This window comes from Octopus sinensis, linkage group LG12 (genome assembly GCF_006345805.1).
Source record: "Octopus sinensis linkage group LG12, ASM634580v1, whole genome shotgun sequence".
Lineage (NCBI taxonomy): Eukaryota > Metazoa > Mollusca > Cephalopoda > Octopoda > Octopodidae > Octopus > Octopus sinensis.
Genome location: NC_043008.1, coordinates 19,285,743 through 19,306,460, shown reverse-complemented (window position 1 = coordinate 19,306,460; position 20,718 = coordinate 19,285,743). Strand labels below are relative to the sequence as shown.

General features: G+C 37.5%; 2 protein-coding genes across 5 annotated transcripts in view; one reads left to right on the top strand and one right to left on the bottom strand.

Moving 5' to 3' along the window:
* LOC115218044 (ankyrin repeat domain-containing protein 10) overlaps window positions 1–10,937 on the bottom strand; it is an 85,039-nt gene extending 74,102 nt beyond the window's left edge. For both annotated transcript variants that reach the window (XM_029787799.2, XM_029787801.2), the window contains exon 1: window positions 10,253–10,937. In XM_029787799.2, coding sequence (XP_029643659.1) covers window positions 10,253–10,489 — 237 coding nt within the window. In that variant the 5' untranslated portion in view covers window positions 10,490–10,937. The remainder of the gene's footprint in view (window positions 1–10,252) is intronic.
* A 5,268-nt stretch (window positions 10,938–16,205) lies between these two features.
* LOC115217873 (mortality factor 4-like protein 1) overlaps window positions 16,206–20,718 on the top strand; it is a 42,055-nt gene continuing 37,542 nt past the window's right edge. Inside the window, exon 1 of one of the 3 annotated variants that reach the window (XM_029787587.2) lies at window positions 16,206–16,929. In XM_029787587.2, coding sequence (XP_029643447.1) covers window positions 16,902–16,929 — 28 coding nt within the window. In that variant the 5' untranslated portion in view covers window positions 16,206–16,901. Of the gene's footprint in view, window positions 16,930–18,566; window positions 18,730–20,718 lie in introns of those variants that run through there. The other 2 variants (XM_029787586.2, XM_036507807.1) reach the window with 2 other exon arrangements.

The following is a 20,718-nucleotide window of genomic DNA, read 5'->3' as shown; positions in this document are numbered from 1 at the left end:
TCCGAGTTCAAATTCTGATGAAGTTCACTTTGCCTTCTGTTCTTTCAGGGTCAATAAGGACCAGTTGACCTAACCCTTCCCCAAAAATTGCTGGCCTTGTGCCAAAATTTTAAACCAATTTATAAATCCTCAACAGAAAGCACATTTTGGTTCTATAATCCAAAGGAGTAAGAATCTATCCATGATGTTAGCCAGCCCTTCAAGATTAGCAGAAAACCAAAGAAATTCTCTATAATACAGGCATTCACATTAAAAACCCAAAAAGATAAATCAGTCCCAATACAGTTGAGAAAATTAGATCCTATCTCGAATAAAACGAAATTCAGAATGGTTATCAGGTATTCTGGAAATGTTACATGATATGCCAACATTCTACGCTTCAGCACACACAGATATTGGTGCAAACAAACACAGATACTGGAACATACATACACACACTCACACTGACTGACATTTAAGACCGTATAATGTGGCTTGGAAGAGATTTGACAGCTTTTTTTTTCCTTCAGGCTTAGTTATCTCTCAAAGAGGTTACACCATCTTGGTGATATCAGTCAGCCTTGTAAGTGGATTTGGTAGCCGGAAACTGAAAGAAGCCCGTCGTATATATGTATATATGTATATGTGTATATCATCATCATCATCATTTAGCGTCCGTTTTCCATGCTAGCATGGGTTGGACGGTTTAACTGGGGTCTGTGAAGCCGGAAGGCTTCATCAGGCCCAGTCAGATTTGGCAGTGTTTCTACGGCTGGATGCCCTTCCTAACGCCAATATGTATATATATATATATATATATATATATATATATAAATACGGTTTGTATGATTATGTATAGAGGGATATATATTATTCAAAGGAATTCCAACTTATGTTTTATTTATATTCTTTATAATATTAATGTAGAATATAGAATATATAGTATAAATAGTAAAATGAAATGAAGTATTGATTGTCTTATTGAATAAATGAAATATTAAATACAAAATATTAAAGGACTAGTATACTTTCTTGTATTAAAGCAATCGTCAAGGTCCCAGGTTGTGACAGGAGTGTTTCAATTGTCATTTTACTATACTATATATTCTATATTCTACATTAATATTATAAAGAATATAAATTAAAACCATAAAAAACAGAGTTGGAATTTCTTTGAATAATACATATATATATGTGTGTGTATGTTTCTGTGTTTGTCTCCCCAACATCGCTTAGCAACCGATGCTGATGTGTTTACGTCCCTGTAACTTAGCGGTTTGGCAAAAGAGATCAATAGAATAAGTACTAGGCTTACAAAGAATATGTCCTGAGGTCGATTTGCTCGACTAAAGGTGGTGCTCCAGCATGGCCACAGTCAAATGACTGAAACAAGTAAAAGAGTATATATACACACATATATACAAACATTCTTAAACAGTAGGGTGTAGTTTTTAGGGAAATTTAGCTGATGTTTCCATCAGATCTCACCCACAACATAAGAGATCTCTGGCCGCTTTTTCCATATGATCTACTTTACTATGTGGAGTTTTAATGTCTATTTTCTATGCTGGCATGGTTCGGACAGTTTGACAGAGGACTGCACCAGGTCATCCCCAGTTTTGGTACAGTTTCTACAGTTTGATGACCTTCCTAACACTAAGCACTTTACAGAATGCACTAGCTGCTGCTTATATGTTGCCAGCATAGGTGCTTATTACAGGACACCAGCAGAGGTGCTTATTAAGTGGCGCCAATACAGATGCTTATTACATGTCAGTACCTATAGGATCGCCAAGTGGCTTGCAAGACAAGGATGTCTCAGCTATGAGAGAGAGAGAGAGAGAAAGCAGAACTGAGAAAAGTGGCCAGTGTGCCAGGCAAGATGTTGGAGCATGATAGAGGACCAGTGATAGCTGTCTTATTATAGAGGAGCTACTTGGCTACCCCAGGAGGATACACACAAACAGAGGGCTTCTTTCAGTTTCCATCTACCATGAAGACACTTATCCAAGGTGCCATGCAGTGAGACTGAACCTAAAACCACATGGTTGGAAATGAACTTCTGAACCATACCACACAGCCGTGATGGTGCCTACATGTGTGTATGCATGTGCATAAGGTAATAGACTGCATTTTGAAGGAGATTTAGCTGCTATTTTTAGCAAGTTGTGATGCTACGTAGAGGCTTACTCACTGGCTATTTGTTGTTACTAGGGCAGAACTAATGACAGTTTTGCTTCACTATGTAACAAATACAGGTAGTATTTAGAGGCTTTACATTTTGGGGGCACCATGTCACTTCTTCCCTATCATTTATTATTCAGTGAAATCTAGAACTTCCTTACAACTAAAAGTTGATTTACATGGACTTCCAACTCTTGTACACTTACCATTAAAGATGACCATAAGAGAAGCAAAGTTATTCTAGATGCAGCCCGGCAACAGATAGAGTTTGATATATTTCTGAGACACAGCAAAATCGAGTTTTCTTGGAGACTGCAAATCGCTCTCTATATATAAAGCTGAAGTTATCTGTGTATGGCAGGTTTGGTAGCCTTCAACTAAAACTATCTCCTCCGAGACCCTGTGGCGCAAGTTGACCAAAATTGAGAGTATGATAGAAGAAGGCTTGCTCTTCCTTCCGTAGAAGAAAAAATTCAAATCAGACCTTGTTAACACCAAAAATTATTTACATCAAAAAGGTGCTTTTTTTTTTTCTATGAAAATCACTATTTTTTACAATTTTTTTTACTGCTGTCTCGACATTTTTCGGGGTATTTCAACCAGAAAAATGTTCACTTAGAGAGAATAACAAACTACATAATGTAAAATTTTTACTTTTCAAAAATTCCAATTCTAAAGGGTCGAAACAAACCCGAGCAACGCGATACTGCTAGTATGTATATAAAGGGCTTTTCTGAGACAGACATATCGCTGGTATTCATCATCATTTAGTGTCCATTTTCTATGCTGGCATGGGTTGGACAGTTCAACAGGAGCTGGTGAACCAGAGGACTGTGCCAAGTCTGCTTTGGTATGGTTTCTATGACTGTATACCCTTTCTAATGCCAGTCACTTTACAGAGTGTACCAGATGCTTTTTAAATGGGCACTGGCACCAATGAGGTCATCATGTAACTTTCATGAGAAGTGAGTGCAGTAATGAGGGAGATGGCTTTGTGCCAGGTGATGAGATGGGGTCAAAGCAATGGTTTCCAAAGTGGGCAGTACTTCTCCGCTTTGGGGAGGGCAAATGAAGTGTAGGTGATCATGGGGGGGGGGATGCCAAATTGGGGTGATGGATGTAAAGACAACAAAATAATGGGTTGATTAGGTTAAGTTTTAGCTGTGAGAAACAGTTGTTTGGAATCTACTTCAGGAAGTGGCATGCATTGGGTGGAGTGGTGGCGTGGGAGAGCACTAGGAGTGTGGCCTGGATGCCAAGGGGCCAGTGGCTCGGAAAAAAGAATGGGTTAAAGCATGATAGAGGGACAGAAATTGTTGTCTTGCTGTACAGAAAATACATAAGAACCGCAGTTGGGAAAAGAGATGGTGATGAAGAGATGTCAAGGTCTCTTCTCAGAAGGAACAACCAATGAGAAGAGGAACCTCAATAATGTATGACATTAACTTATAACCACCCATTGACTGCCATTTCATAGCAAAGGTTGAACAAGATTCCGTAGTATAATGATAGTGGCCCCTATTTTAACAGTTCAGTGTGACAGAAGCCATGAGATTCTAAAGCGTTTAAGTAATTTACTTTTATTTTTTTTTTCACTTTTACTTGTTTCAGTCATTTGACTATGGCCATGCTGGAGCACCGCATTTAGTCGAACAAATCGCCCCCCCCCCCCGCCAGGACTTATTCTTTGTGAGCCTAGTACTTATTCTATCGGCCTCTTTTGCCGAACCACTAAGTTATGGGGACGTAAACACACCAACATCGGTTGTCAAGCGATGTTGTGGGGGGGGGGGACAAAGACACAAACATATATTATATATGTGTGTATGTGTGGAGGTGCGTGGCTTAGTGGTTAGGGTGTCAGCACCATGATCGTAAGATTGTGGTTTCAATTCCTGAACCGGGCAACGCGTTGCATTCTTGAGCAAAACACTTCATTTCACGTTGCTCCAGTCCACTCATCTGGCAAAAATGAGTAACGCTGCAATGGACTGGCGTCCCGTCCAGCTGGGGAACATATACGCCATTGAAACCGGGAAACTGGGCCCATGAGCCTGACTAGACTTTAAAAGGGGCGCATTTACATTTTATATATATATATATATATATATTTCTTTACTACCCACAAGGGGCTAAACATAGAGGGGAAAAACAAAGGGGATTAAGTCCAATACATATATATATATATATAATATATATATATATATATATACATATAAATATATGTATACATATATACGACGGGCTGCTTTCAGTTTCCGTCTACCAAATCCACTCACAAGGCTTTGGTGGGCCCGAGGATATAACAGAAGATACTTACCCAAGGTGCCACGCAGTGGGACTGAACCCAGAACCATTTGGTTGGTAAGCAAGCTACTTACCACACAGCCAACAAAATAGTTGATAGCCATGTATAGTCTGGAATTGAACCTGTAGATTTTTAATCCTTTTGTTTCATTTCTGTTGACATACTCTTTTACTTTTTACTTGTTTCAGTCATTTGACTGCGGCCATGCTGGAGCACCGCCTTTAGTCAAGCAACTCGACCCCGGGACTTATTCTTTTTGTAAGCCCTGTACTTATTCTATCGGTCTCTTTTTGCCGAACCGCTAAGTGACAGGGACGTAAACACACCAGCATCGGTTGTCAAACAAACACAGACACACAAACATATATATATATATATACATATATACGACAGGCTTCTTTCAGTTTCCGTCTACCAAATCCACTCACAAGGCATTGGTCGGCCCGGGGCTATAGCAGAAGACACTTGCCCAAGGTGCCACGCAGTGGGACTGAACCCGGAACCATGTGGTTGGTTAGTAAGCTACTTACCACACAGCCACTCCTGCGCCTATACAATGCCTTTGTTTCAACTGATTTTGAAAATAATGAAAATTTAGTGCAATATCTTTGTCATTATAAATAATGGTATTTGGAACTTCAATTAACAGTTTTTAGTTCACTTTAACCATTTAACAATAAACCAGCCATATGTGGCCCAAATATTCTATCTGCTTTGTTGGCATCCTTTTTGTCTTGAGAGACAATGGAGTTGCGCATAGAATAATCTAGTCTGGCTTTTACATTTCATGTCCTAATACATCTCCTGCTGTGGCTGTGTAGTCCTATCCAGGACAAACACTCCCTCTGGCAAGTGCCGCAAATGTAGCGAAGACTTTGCCTGGTTGGTTGTAATGTCATAGTTTCTTGTTGACGTCTTTTCTTTTCTTTCTGCTTCTCCTCTCTCCCTCTGTCACTCCTTCGTGTTCCCTCTTTTACGGTATGTCACCAATCTCTACGGTTGCTGAAAACTGCTTCCCACTTGCTAATATTGATGCCACAGGCCTTCATGTCCCTTTCGCAAACATCCTTGTATCGTAAGAACGGTCTTTCCACAGACCTAGTGCCCCTAGCAAGCTCTCCGTAGAGTATCTGTTTTAAGTTCAAACTAACCAGATCTGGTCTCTTGCACCTACCCTACAATGCCATTCTAAAAATAAACATTGAAATATAGGTGCAGGCGTAGTAAGAAGCTTGCTTCCCAAACACATGGTTCCAGGTTCAGTCCCACTGCATGGCACTTTGGGCAGGTGTCTTCTACTATAGTATCAAGCCGACCATAGCCTTGTAAGTAGATCAGGTAGACGGAAACTGAAAGAAGCCTGTCATATATATATATATGTCATCATCATCATCATATATATATACATATATATGTGTGTGTGTGACAAAAATTTGGGCAATATGTTGTGCTTGTGAAGACTTGTCGAACTGAGTGAAATCATAGTCATGGCTGATGCCCGTGCCATCTGACTAGCACCCATGCCGATGGCACATAAAAAGCACCATTTGAGCATTGGGCCTCATGGAGGCAATTACAAGTGCCCAAGACCTTTGGCAACATACTGTGCTTATACAGACCTGTAAAGCCAAGGGAGACTGCAGTTGTGGCCGATGCCGGTGTCAGGTCAATGGCATGTAAAAACACCCACTATACTCTCAGAGTGGTTGGCATTAGGAAGGTTAACCAGCCGTAGAAACCCTACCAAATCAGACTGGAACTTGGTGCAGCCCCACTGCTTCCCAGATTTAAGTCAAAATGTCCAAGCCAGGCCAGCAAGAAAGGTGGACATTAATTGATGATGATGATGTATATATCTATATATGTGTGTGAGTCCCACCACCACTGCCTGAGAACCAGTGTTTGTTTGTTTACATCCTTGTTAATCAGCAGTTCAGCAAAAGAGAGATATAACAAGTACCAGGAATCAAATTGTTCAACTAAAACCCTTGAAAACAGTGCCCCAGCATAACCACAGTCAAATGGCTAAAACAAGTAAATGATAAATGACTGAAATCTCAAAGCTACAAGATAATGTATGAGTAAAAAACATTGTGAATAGATAAGCGTTATATTTGATTGAATAACATCATCATCATCCTCGTTCAACATCTGCTTTCCATGCTGGCATGGGTTGGACGGTTTGACTGAGGACTGGTGAACCAAAGGCTGCACCAGGCTCAATCTGATCTGGCAAAGTTTCTACAGCCCTTCCTAAAGCCAACCACTCCATGTGCTACCTGCATGGAAGCCAGTCCAGGGGCACTGGCAATGACCACACTCAAAGGCAACAACCATGCTTGAAGGTAAAGACCACACAGATGCTAAAGGGTATAAAACTAGAAGATTCTGTCATGTAACTGTGGACAATCTCAGACTGATTGGTATAAAAAGGGTTAAATTTCTGAATCTTCATAAATGTGACCCAAAAGTTTGTGTATGCTGTTGTCGACAGTTCTGTTGGTTGTCTTAAAAATTTGGGGATACATTTGGTATTAGTTCATCATGTGATGAAACTCATGTACAAACTAATGATAAAGCTAAACAATTATCCTTGCTACTGCTACAGCAAGGGACGATGGCCATTGCAGTTATGTCCACAGGGCACAACTGAATATGCCATTTGCTCTGGGGTGTACTCTCTTCCCAACTCCATGTGCTGCTGCTTAATCCTACCCGCCTTCATCCCTTTAATATCTGTTTTCCATGCTGGCATGGGTTGCATAGTTTGACCAGGGCTGGCAAGCTAAAGAGCTGCAGCAGGTTCCTGTCTGATTTAGCTTTGTTTCTATGACTGGATACCCTTCCTAACGCCAACCACTTCACAGTGAGTACTGGGTGCTTGTAACATGGACGTCTTAAACATTGAGTAGTTGACATATGATTGTGAGTTAAGGGACGTTATCACCATCATCTTTTAACGTCTGTTTCCCATGAGCTGGACGGTTTGACCACAAGCTGCACCACGTTCCAGTACGATTTGACCTGGTTTATACAGTTGAATGGCCTCCCAAACGCCAGCCACTTTATAGAATTTACTGGGTGCTTTTTATGTGGCACCAGTATCAATTTTGTTGTGGTGGACAAGTCCTCATGAGTACAGCTAGGCACCAGATATCTTGGTCCTTGGTCCTTTGTCATCTCCTTCGAAAGGCTCAGTGTCTTGAGATCAGCCTTCAAGACTTTGTTTTATAACTTCCTTTGGATAAAAACTATTTAGCACTTTTGTACCTTTTAGGATTTCTTGTACAAAATTCATACCTTTATATAATATATATATATATACACACACACAAAATTTAGAGGAATGACCACTAAAGTGGACACCCTATATGCTAAACATAGACGTCAAACCGTCATTAATCATAAATCATTAATGATGATTTGACGTCTATGTTTAGCATTATAGGGTGTCCACTTTAGTGGCCATTCCTCTAAATTTTGTATGTAACACAATTTTTAATCTTTGGATTTTTTAAATATGCTAAGCCACTGGTTTTAATTGATTATTATCAATTTCTACCCTTATTATTTAATTTTATATATATATATAATGTGAGCCAGTTGTAATCAATTTAAACCATTTCAGAAAAACACTTCATTTCTTTTTCTTTGTTTACAAACTCACAACACATATAAACACACACACACATTCGAAATGACAAAATAAAATCTCAGATAGCCACCCCACAAAACATCCTCTTTCCAAAACAAAAAAAAACAAATTCAACTCCAGATGTTTTTTCCAACTCACATACATATGAAGGGTATAAATTCTCTATAAAAAAAAAATCATTCATGATGAACCTCTAGGAGGGATGAAACCACTAAATAAATACCCAAATCCTTACTAGATCTTTTTTCTTAATACATAAAAATCTGTACACATGTGTGTGTACATATATACTCACATATGTGTATACATACATATGTGTGTGTATGTGTATATACACATTTGAGAGAAATAGACACACACACGTCTGTGAATCACCTGTCTGGATGTTTTGCATTCTTGTCCCATTTTGTGTGTGTATGTATATATATATATATCCCTTGATTAGAAAACAGTAAGGTTTGGTGATACTTGGCTGTAAAAATCTAGTTTAATATAACCGGGGCGGGGGGCGCTAGCCAATTACATGGACTGGTACTTCTTTTCTTGACAACAAAAGGATGAAAGGGGAAGTCGATTTCCGCTGCATATCGAACTCAGAACGCAAGGAGATGGAACAAATGCCGCTAAACGTGAACGATTCTGACAGCTCATCCTTTTAATAATAATCCTTTCTACCAAAAGCATAATAAGGCCTGAAATTTTAGGGTAGAGGATTAGTCGATTATATTGACCCCATCCCCAGTTTTTCACTGGTACTTAATTTACAGAACACCCAAAGGATGAAAGAAAGGCAAAGTCGACCTCGGCGGAATTTGAACTCAGAACGAAGCGACGGGCGAAATACTGCTAAGCATTTTTTCCCTGGCGTGCTAACGATTCTGCCAGCTCGCTACCTTAAATAACAATAAAGATGGTTTAAAATTTTGGCAGAGTCAGCAATTTTTGAAGGAAGAGGAAGTAGATAACATTGGACCCAGTCAGTACCTGTTATTTTTGGTAAATTTCCAGATTAACATCCGCACGATTTTCACCACCCCCCCCCCCACCCAAAAAATACACGGAATCATGTACCCTGACCTTCTAATATGATACGTAGGGTCAAGTACTCTGACCTCCGATGCTGCAAATTCCAATATGCTGCTAATCTAAAAATTTACCCTTATTTTTTTTTTTTAATCCACCCCCCGAAAGGGTGAAAGGCAAAGTTGCCTACGGTGGAATTCGAACTCACAAACGCAAAAACCAGAATACCACTAAAGTATTATGACTTGCGTGCTTAACCATTTTGCCAAATTCGCTGCATCAATAAATATATTTCCTTTTTGCTTGTGTATCATCATCAATTTTATATGAAGACTTATAGTTTAACGTGGAGGTAATTTAGTACTTTTATATAAATGCACAGAAACGGTTAAACAAAAAACGCACAGCAAATTCATACATATATCTTCCTAGAGTGAAATTGAAATTCGCCAATAACATTTACAAACGAAAATGAAAGATGCTACAGAAAATAAACAGCGCACTTTCCTTTTAAACTGACATCATTAATAATTGTAGCAATTCTTATAAATTACTATATATAAAACCCCCAACAATAAAAAAGTATCGATATTCATAAATTAAGGAATACGGTTAATATAGGGCGTAACAAATATTTAAAGAACAATTAATTATTTGTTGTGTGTTTACTGCGCCCTGTTTGGGAATGGTTGAAAGGTTTGGTTTGGTTTTGGTTGCATAACATTTCACTATTTTGTCACAAGAAGTTAACTGGATTCCCCTAAAATGAATTTATTTGAGGCCCTTACAATGAAATGTATTAGTTTTATGTATTAGTTGTATTAAGCGCCAAGGTAATCTATGTTTAGGCGCTAAAAACTACTAGTTATAGTGGCTAGGTATGCCTGAAAATTGACATACCACAGTTTATCTAAGACTACATTCGACATGCAAAGAAATAGATGAAATAGATGCTGTTAGCTGCTTGCAATGCCTTTGATAACAGTTTTCTTTCTGAAACTGAGTTGACCTGGGGGTTAAATAGCAACAAGAATAATAAGAGAAAAAAGTGACCATACATTGGAGAAAGAAAGAAAGACAGAGAGAGAGAAACAAACATATACCTTGCCGAAATATGCGGCCCAGTGAGCTGGTGTCCAGCCATAAAAACAATCCTCTTTCAGCATGATGGAATTAGAAAGAGCAAGATTTATCGGAGCAGTCATTGTTGCCGTATACTCATCTAAGAGTCGCCTCAAACGATCTACATCACCTTCTCTGCAAGCATAGTGTAATGGGTAGTCATTCCTTAGGATATCTTCCTTCTCCGATGTCCAGTCGCTATTGTTCACCTGTTCCATTGCCTTTTTCCTCTGTGGGGTTTTATCTTTGCTTTGCTGTCTTTTAAAAAAAATCCCAGTTGTTGTCGACGATCTTTTATGTTTCAAAATTTCAACTTCAGCAAATTTTAAAATTAAATAAAGGAGCTCCCTTTGGATTAACAAACTCCACTAACTCAAATCACCCTCGGCCCTCAAAAAGGCAAGACAAAGGCTTCACAGCAAAACTTCAATGTCTAAATCTAAACCAACTAAGAATGTAAATGTATCTGTGATCCTCTGGCACCTTTATATCCTTTGTTATTCTAATAGCATTTGTATTAATGTTGTCATATAAAAATCAGTACAAATCCAATGTTCTGCCAAGTTTGTTGATGTATTTCTTTGTCTCTTTCAATTAGCCAAGGCAAGCACGTGTCACTGGTATATTTATATTTCACATATATGTAAATATATGCATATATATTGATTATATATATTATATATTCATAGATAGATGGATATATAAATAAATAGATAGATAGATAAATAAATGAATATAGGTTGTTGTTGTTAATTGTTACTGGATAGTATTAGTATAATTATTATTATTAATTAATAATTATTAATTAATTAATTAATTAATTTTAACACAAAAAAAATATAGGGAAAGGGGTAAGTGTAAAAAAAAAAAGCAAGGAAAAAATATTCAGAAATCCTCTAGAGAGATAATAAAATAAATATATATATATATAAGGAGGCTCTTCTAGATAAAGTGAAAGTCGAATGAATAAGAGGTTGAGATAAAAGTTTGAGACTGGAATAACGAAACACGTTCTGTGGCGTTAATAACGTAACACGAATCGGTCCAAGTCTCGTTGCGATGGTGTCTCGTTGATACGAGAATTACTTTTATTATTATTATTACACAATAACCACTTTTACTTTTATTTTTGGGGGGTAAAAATTTAGATCTGAAATTTATTTTCTTAGAACTTTGGGTCTTTTTTTTATAATAAAAGCAAACTTTCACTTTTTTTTAGTCGTCACGTTTTTCGCCATTATACATCGAAAGAGTCTCACGCACGCACGCACGTACACACATATTCACACACATACATATAAATACATATATATACACACATATATATATGTATGTATACATGTATATATATATATATATATATATATATTTATATATACACACACATACACACACAAATATATATATGTATACACACATCACACACACACATAAATGCATATATAGAAAGAGAGAAAAATCAAAATGTGTATATACTAATGTGTATGTACTAAATGTGTATATACTACATATAGATAGATAGACAGATAAATCCGATAAAAAGATAGATAGATAGGTAGATAGATAGATAGATAGATAGATAGATAGATAGATAGATAGATAGATAGATAGATAGATAGACAGATAAATAGATAGATACATACATACAGACAGACATATATAAAGATATAGCATTCGCCAAAGATATATATATGTATGTATATATACACACACATAAATACATATATAGAAAGAGAGAAAAATCAAAATGTGTATATACTACATATAGATAGATAAATAGATACATACACACATACATATATACATACATACATACAGACATACATACATACATACATACATACATACACACATACATACACACATATATACATACATACATACATCTTACATACATACACAAACATACATACATACACACATACATACATACACACACACATGCATACATACACACATACATACACACATACATACATACACACATACATACACACATACATACATACATACATACATACATACATACATAGATACATAGATACATATATACAGACATACATACAGACATGCATAAAGATAGGGCATTCGCCAAAGATATATATATATATAATTAACAATGGCATTAAAAAATATATATAGAGAGAGAAAGAGAGAGAGGGGGGGGACAAAGACATATATACATATATATACATATATATATACACACACATACTTATGTCTGTATATGTGTGTGCGCGAGCTTACATATACATGGCGTTCCTAACGAATAGAGTCGGAAATTCTTTATTACTCCAAAACTTGTAATTCCTTTGAAAATGTATGTTTTTAAGCATTGTGAGATTATGATACAGCCCAAAAAATAAACCCAGTTTTTAGTATTTATTTTCTTTCGAAAATTTTCTGAGATTTATATTTTAAATATCTCAAATTATGATACTTCGAAAATATAGTGTAATATAACCCAACCTCTTCATTTATGTCATGAGAGAACGTTGTGTGGTTGAACGACGTGATATACTAATACCGTGGAGGTGCAATGGCCCAGTGGTTAGGGCAGCGGACTCGCGGTCGTAGGATCGCGATTTCGATTCCCAGACCGGGTGTTATGAGTGTTTATTGAGCGAAAACACCTAAAGTTCCACGAGGCTCTGGCAGGGGATGGTGGTGATCCCTGCTGTACTCTTTCACCACAACTTTCTCTCACTCTTACTTCCTGTTTCTGTTGATGAGTTGTACCTGTATTTCAAAGGGCCGGCCTTGTCACTCTCTGTGTAACGCTGAATATCCCCGAGAACTACGTTAAGGGTACACGTGTCGGTGGAGTGCTCAGCCACTTACACGTTAATTTCACGAGCAGGCTGTTCCGTTGATTCGGATCAATCGGAACCCTCGTCGTCGTAACCGACGGAGTGCTTCCAAATATTAATACCGAAGGATTGCCGAGAATGATATTGATTTCTTACATATCCTTCTAAACAACAAATAATTTAATCACGAATTTAATCAACGATCCGGCAAGCAGGAGAAATGGGGACAGGAAATGTCCCGGAACATCGGATCTTCTGGTTTTCTAGAGACTTTGAAAAAATATATATTCATTTTAGTCATTTGACTGCGGCCGTGCTGGAGCACCGTCTTAAAGGGTTTTTTTTTTAGTCGAAGAAATAGACCCCAGGACTTATTATTTGTAAGCTTAGTACTTATTCTATCGGTCTCGTTTGCCGGACCGCTGATTTATGGGAACGTAAACACACCAACATCGGTTGTCAAGCGATGGTAGGGGGGACAAACACAGACACACACATATACGATACACTTTGGCAGAATCGTTAGCACGCCGGGCGAAATGCTTAGCAGTATTTCGTCTGCCGCTACGTTCTGAGTTCAAATTCCGCCGAGGTCGACTTTGCCTTTCATCTTTTCAGGGTCGATTAAATAAGTACCAGTTACGCACTGGGTCGATATAATCGACTTAATCCGTGTGTCTGTCCTTGTTTGTCCCTTCTGTATTTAGCCCCTTGTGGGTAGTAAAGAAATAGATACGCTTCTTCCAATTTCCGTCTACCAAATCCACTAACAAGGCTTTGGTCAGCCCGTGGCTATAGAAGAAGACACTTGCCCAAGGTGCCATGCAGTGGGACTGTACCTGGAACCATTTGGCTGGGAAGCAAGCTTCTTACCATAGAGCCACGCCTATATGAAATATATAATACAGTATGAAAAGTAAAGAACAAAATTGTGTTTAGCAGATTTAAATAAATGCACTTCTAAATCACCGTTTATTTAAAGTTTGTTAATCTATTAGGAATTCATAAAATATATCATACTATTCCAGGTGTACAGTATACTATTTATAGGATGAAAACTGAAGGAAGAAAAATATATTTCTTTATTGCCTACAAGGATAAAAGGCAAAGTCGACCTCGGCGGAATTTGAACTCAGAACGTAGCGGCAGATGAAATACCTATTTCTTTATTGCCCACAAGGGGCTAAACATAGAGGGGACAAACAAGGACAGACAAACGGATTAAGTCGATTAGATCAACCCCAGTGCGTAACTGGTACTTTATTTATCGACCCCGAAAGGATGAAAGGCAAAGTCGACCTCGGCAGAATTTGAACTCAGAACATAACGGCAGACGTAATATGAATAAGCATTTCGCCCGGCGCGCGAACGTTTCTTATTTCTTTATTGCCCACAAGGGGCTACACACAGAGGGGACAAACAAGGACAGATAAACGGATAAAGTCGATATATCGACCCCAGTGCGTAACTGGTACTTTATTTGTCGACCCCGAAAGGATGAAAGGCAAAGTCGACCTCGGCGGAATTTGAACTCAGAACGTAACAGCAGATGTAATAGGAATAGGCATTTCGCCCGGCGCGCTAACGTTTCTTATTTCTTTATTGCCCACAAGGGGCTAAACATAGAGGGGACAAACAAGGACAGACAAAGGGATTAAGTCAATTACATCGACCTCAGTGCGTAACTGGTGCTTTATTTGTCGACCTCGAAAGGATGAAAGGCAAAGTCGATCTCGGCAGAATTTGAACTCAGAACGTAACGGCATTTCGCCCGGCGCGCTAACGTTTCTGTCAACTCGCCGCCTTTGAAGGAAGAAAAAAATAGGAACCATTTTATTCAACAAATACCGGTACAGATTAACACACTGTATGCAAATTAACCAACTTCAAAAAGAGGGTTTGTTTATTCAGTGCAGGGTACAAGGTATGAACGGTATTGCACGGTGTGAAGGCGGCGAGCTGGCAGAATCGTTAGCACGCCGGGCGAAATGCGTAGCCGTATTTCATCTGCCGTTACGTTCTGAGTTCAAATTCCGCCGAGGTCAACTTTGCCTTTCATCCTTTCGGGGTCGATTAAATAAGTACCAGTTACACACTGGAGTCGATATAATCGACTTAATCCCTTTGTCTGTCCTTGTTTGTCCTCTCTGTGTTTAACCCCTTGTGGGTAGTAAAGAAATAGGTATATCACGGTGTGCCCAGATTCCTGGAGATTCTGGAAGGCTGATAGAGAGATCCGATGCTGTTAGAGTTTCCTATTAAAAATAAATATATATTCTAAGGGGAACAACTTAGTATCTTTTATTAATCCAATCTTTGGCATTTGGTTTTGTGAATAAAAAAAGATGCTGTGTTTATAAATATAATTCTTATTTTCACTGAATTTTTAAATACTTATTTCAGACTAGGGATCTTTTCAGTTTGAACAGCAGTTTTTTAAAATGATTTCTTCAATTTCTGCAATTTCAACCAATCAATGACGTCCATTGAGGTAAAATACATTCTCTGTCGTATGAATATGTCCCTCGTTTAAGAAACAGATTGGGTTTATTTACATTTCTGAAGAAAAAAAGATACCATCCCCCCACCCTGAACCCTAACCCTAAAATAGATTGAATTGCAATAGATCGATACTAGGGTCATAATTATGAGTGACAATTTCATATGACACCGCTAGAAAAAACTGCCGTTCAAACCGAAAAGATCCTATATATTATATATACAACGTATATGCACACACACACACACACAATATATACAACATATATATACATACATATATATATATATGCACACGCACACACACACACACACATATATATACAGTACTATTTTAAAAGAGTGGTCCGGTGCGCGCACTCGCGTACTTGCGCATCCGCGCTAGCTAGTCGTGACTAGTCGATCCTTATTTTGTGTTTTATTTACTTTGTCTTAAAAACATTATATATATACATATATACGCATACATATACATACACACAAATATATATATTTCGTTAATCTATTTTGTCCCTCTGTCTTATCTCATGGTGCGATATGAACATTTAAGGTGGTTTTTAGAGTCAGGGATTTGACTGCTATTTCGGCATGGTGGTGTCTCTCAGACACCCTTAATAAGCGAGAGAGAGAGAGAGCCAGCTTCCAAAATAAATGCGCGTTAACAACATCACACAAACACGTAAGTGAAACAAATCATCCTAAACGAAACGAAAACGGTGCGGTTCCACGTTGGGATCGGGCAGGGTCATCGGGAGGCGGAACAATAATTTCGGGAGGACTTACATCTAAACATCACCTAAAAACCAGAGTGCCTGTCTTGCTTTCAACAAAACCGAAGAAAAACAGCGAAATTTCTCCCCCAACAAATGACGTTTGCGCACGTTATGATGACGTAGGGCACAACTGAAGGAAATCAACACTATTCACCCGCCAGATTTTAGTTTATATATATATATATATATATTATATATATATATATATGTATGTATATGTATATGTATTTGTATATCCATAGCTAAATACACACGCATATATATATATATATTATATATATATATATATATAATATATATATATATATATATATATATTATAACTTAAGTATGTACGGAGGTACATGCGTACAAGAATAGTCTTGATTGAATATATATTGGCCCTTTAATCATCTTCCCCCCTTAATTTGTGCTCCTGCTTAAACGACAGTGGTATCGCTCTCTTTCATCATCCCACATCAAAAAGTCCATTTTCAAACAATTGCATTTAAAAAAAAAAAAAAACAGGAAAAAACCCTTGCTAAACATCACAACACAAGCCGGAAAGAATGCCTCCCAAAATGAAGTTCATTGAAGGTTTGTATCTTTGTATCTTCGTTATATGCATCTATGTTGTGTTGTGTTGTGTTTGTTTGTATGTATATTATATATATATACTAAGTAATTAAGGGTTTAGCAACGATTTGCCTCACCACACACCGAATTTAGAAATAGCAGTCAAAGAGTTATGGCTATTCTTTCTACTTAAAAGGGATCTTTGACTGCTATTTCTAAATTCGGTGTGTGGTGAGGCAAATCGTTGTTAAACCCTTAATTACTTAGTATTACTTAAACCTTCCTTGAATGGGGCTTTTACATGCCGAAATCTACTTGGTGAAATTAATGATTATTCCAAATTAATTAATTTCACCCTATATTATTATTGATATATATATATTACGGAGATGTACTCGCATAGCAAGTGATTTGATCTGAGATCGTGTGCTGAAACGAAAACAATTGCAGCGTGGAAGGTGTTTGTAAGCCATTTAAGAAACACACAAAAGCCGTTCGATTTATATATATATATATATAATCGGATTGTATTTTTTAGACGACTCATGTGCGTGTATGTGTATATATACAGCTCACGTGATTCTTCATGTTTTGTGCTTGGTATAATATATATACTCAAGTCGAAGAAAACGGTGTAAGAGTATTTGGAATGGATTTAAGTGCATATATGTATATATATATATATGTGTGTGTGTGTTCGTTTTGATCGAGTCAGAATACATATATATATTCATAAGATCGCTTATATATATATATATACACACACAAACATGCACATACCTATTAAATACGTTTGATATGTCTGTTTATCTTGCTATTTCTGGATAAATGGAAAGTTTTTCTCTTATGCACACACACACGTATATTTAGGGTTTTCAGTTCCCATGTTTCTCTTTCTAAAATTTATTGCAAGAAATTATTTCGACATTCGAGACAAATTCTTTACTATGTGCTATGATCAAACAAAGCAATCCATTTCGCGATCGTTCTACCTTCTAGAATCGTCAGCCAAGCATGTATTAAATCGCATCATATCATCTTTAAAAAAGGTTGCATTTATATTACCTGGAGTAAAATACTCTTTGGTCATGGTTGAATACTTGCAGGCATAACCCCGCCATATAGTTAATACAAAGAAATTTTCGTTAATATAAGCAAGGCATCATAATTTGGAGGTGAGAGAAAAGAATGGAATGTCGTAATGTTCATGCTTTCCTCGTGTGCATTTAAAGATGCAAGTGAATTGAATTGACTTCCACTGAACATCGAAATCGGTTCACAGTGAACCAACATCGAAACCTCTTTGCAGTATTTCGGTTTGCTAGAAACAGCAGCCGCATCACTTTCAAATCGGTGTCTATCACAAATGAGAAGGGATCCTCTACGTGGTCGCTCGAAATAGCAGCTATATCTCGGTAGTACCAGTGAACAGTGTTCCCGGTGCGCGCACTCGCGCATCCGCGCTAGCTAGACCTAAGTAGTCGATCCTACAACGACTTTTTAAAACCTAAACCTAACCCTAACCTTAGTTTGTTTATAAAAATAATTTATTTACTTAGTTTAAAAAATTATTTAGGATCGACTACTTACGTCTAGCATGTGCGCGCACCGGGACCACTGTTCGCTAGTAGTACCCTATATCTCAACCCATACCTCACTGTCTTAAATAGAGAACGAAGACTCCACATGATTTCTCGCCCTGCTATACATAACATCGAAATTTTCCTCAAATCGCGCAGTTTTAAACAAAGGATAGACTGGACATTGTTATTGGTATTTAACCTGAGGTCAACTCTAATCAAGCAGACCTTATCATGAAAGGTATTTCAGCCCTTTTGTCTATATCTTGGCTTAATCTGTTGGTACATTATTTACATTTGACGGATATTTGTCCTCGTTTTGTTTGTTGTTAACACAAAGATTCGGCTGATAAACCCGCCAGCCTTTATCAACCGTCAAATGTAAATAATGTACATAGTTCCTCATCTCTTAAATATAGAACTGTAATCTGTTGGTGTTTGAGGACGATTTAGCTGCCTAGTTTTAACTGACCAACTTGGCTCATCGGATAAGGGCCCAAGGGTGGAATGTTTACGGTCAGGAGTTTGGGATTCAAAAGAATAACAATCGGTTCTCGAATTCAGCTTGAGATTTTGCTTTATTTCGAATGGATATGTTTAGCTCCAGATCAAACCCCGCGAATGAGCAGTTACCAGGACAGGAAGATGTAATCAGTGGGTCCTTATTTACTCGCTTGCGTATTACGTTTAGTTATATATAAGATTTTTATCGGTCATTATTGGCTTCAAATTTTGGCGCAAAACCCAGTAATTTCGGGAGAGAGGATAAGGTCATTACCTCGACTCCAGTGCTCAACTGGTACCGATTTTATCGACCCCGAAAGGGATGAAAAGAAAAGTGGATCTCGGTGGAATTTGAACTCAGAAAGAGAAAACGGACGAGATGCCGCTTAACGGTTCAGCCATCTCGCTGCCCTCAGCCGGTCAGTATAACCCTGTAGCTGCATATATATGTGTAGGCCTAAGCAGCTTTTTTCTTTTTATGGAAGACAGGCAGTTATCCATTCATGGAAATCTACCTTCTGCAAGCCACAAATGTTTGTCCTATAGAAAGGCCTCCGGATCTTTTCGGTTTGAACGGCAGTTTTTAACTGTAAGGAGCATATATATATATATATATATATATATATATATATATATATATATATATATAATATATATATATATAATTGTAAGGAGCAAAGAATACGCATTGTAAACTGTGTATACATACACACTCATGAATACACACACGCACATATATGTATGAGGGTGAGTCAAAAGGTAATGCCATTTTGGGATCTTTTCGGTTTGAACGACAGTTTTTTAAAATAATTTCCACGTAACTAAACACTTTTAAACTTCGTATACTGGTAGAATGTGTTTATAAAACATCTTTTTCTCTTGGCTTTCTTGAGAAAATTCTATAGTTTGTAACATATTTCGTCTTTAATTTCTTGCATTTAGGCAATTTTAACCAATCAAATACGTCCATTGAGGTAAACAACATTCTGTACCGTATGAATATGTCCCTCGTTTAAGAAACAGATTGGGTTTATTTACATTTCTGAAGAAAAAAAGATACCCTTCCCCCATCCCTAACTAACCCTAACCCTAAAATAGATTGAAATGCAATAGATCGATACTAGGGTCATAATTATGGGTGACAATTTCATATGACACCGCTAGAGAAAATGGCAGTTTTTTCTAGCGGTGTCATATGAAATTGTCACCCATAATTATGACCCTAGTATCGATCTATTGCATTTCAACCTGTTTTAGGGTTAGGGGTGGGTGGAAGGGTATCTTTTTTTCTTCACAAATGTAAATAAACCCAATCTGTTTCTTAAACGAGGGACATATTCATACGGCACAGAATGTTTTCAACTCAATGGACGTCATTGATTGGTTGAAATTGCAGAAATTGAAGAAAAAACAACAACAAATATCTTACAAACCATAGAATTTTCTCAATAAAGCCAAGAGAAAGAGATGTTTTATAAACACATTCTACCAGTATACGAAGTTTAAAATTTTTTAGTTTACCTAGAAATTAAGTTAAAAACTGCCGTTCAAACCGAAAAGATCCCCAAATGGCATTACCTTTTGACTCACCCTCATACATATATTTGTGTGTGTGTGTGTGTATACACAGTTTACAATGCGTATTCTTTGCTCCTTACAAAACCTACTGTCCAAAACAGGGAAACAGAATTCTAATAGTGAAACTCTGAAGAATCTGTGTTTTGTC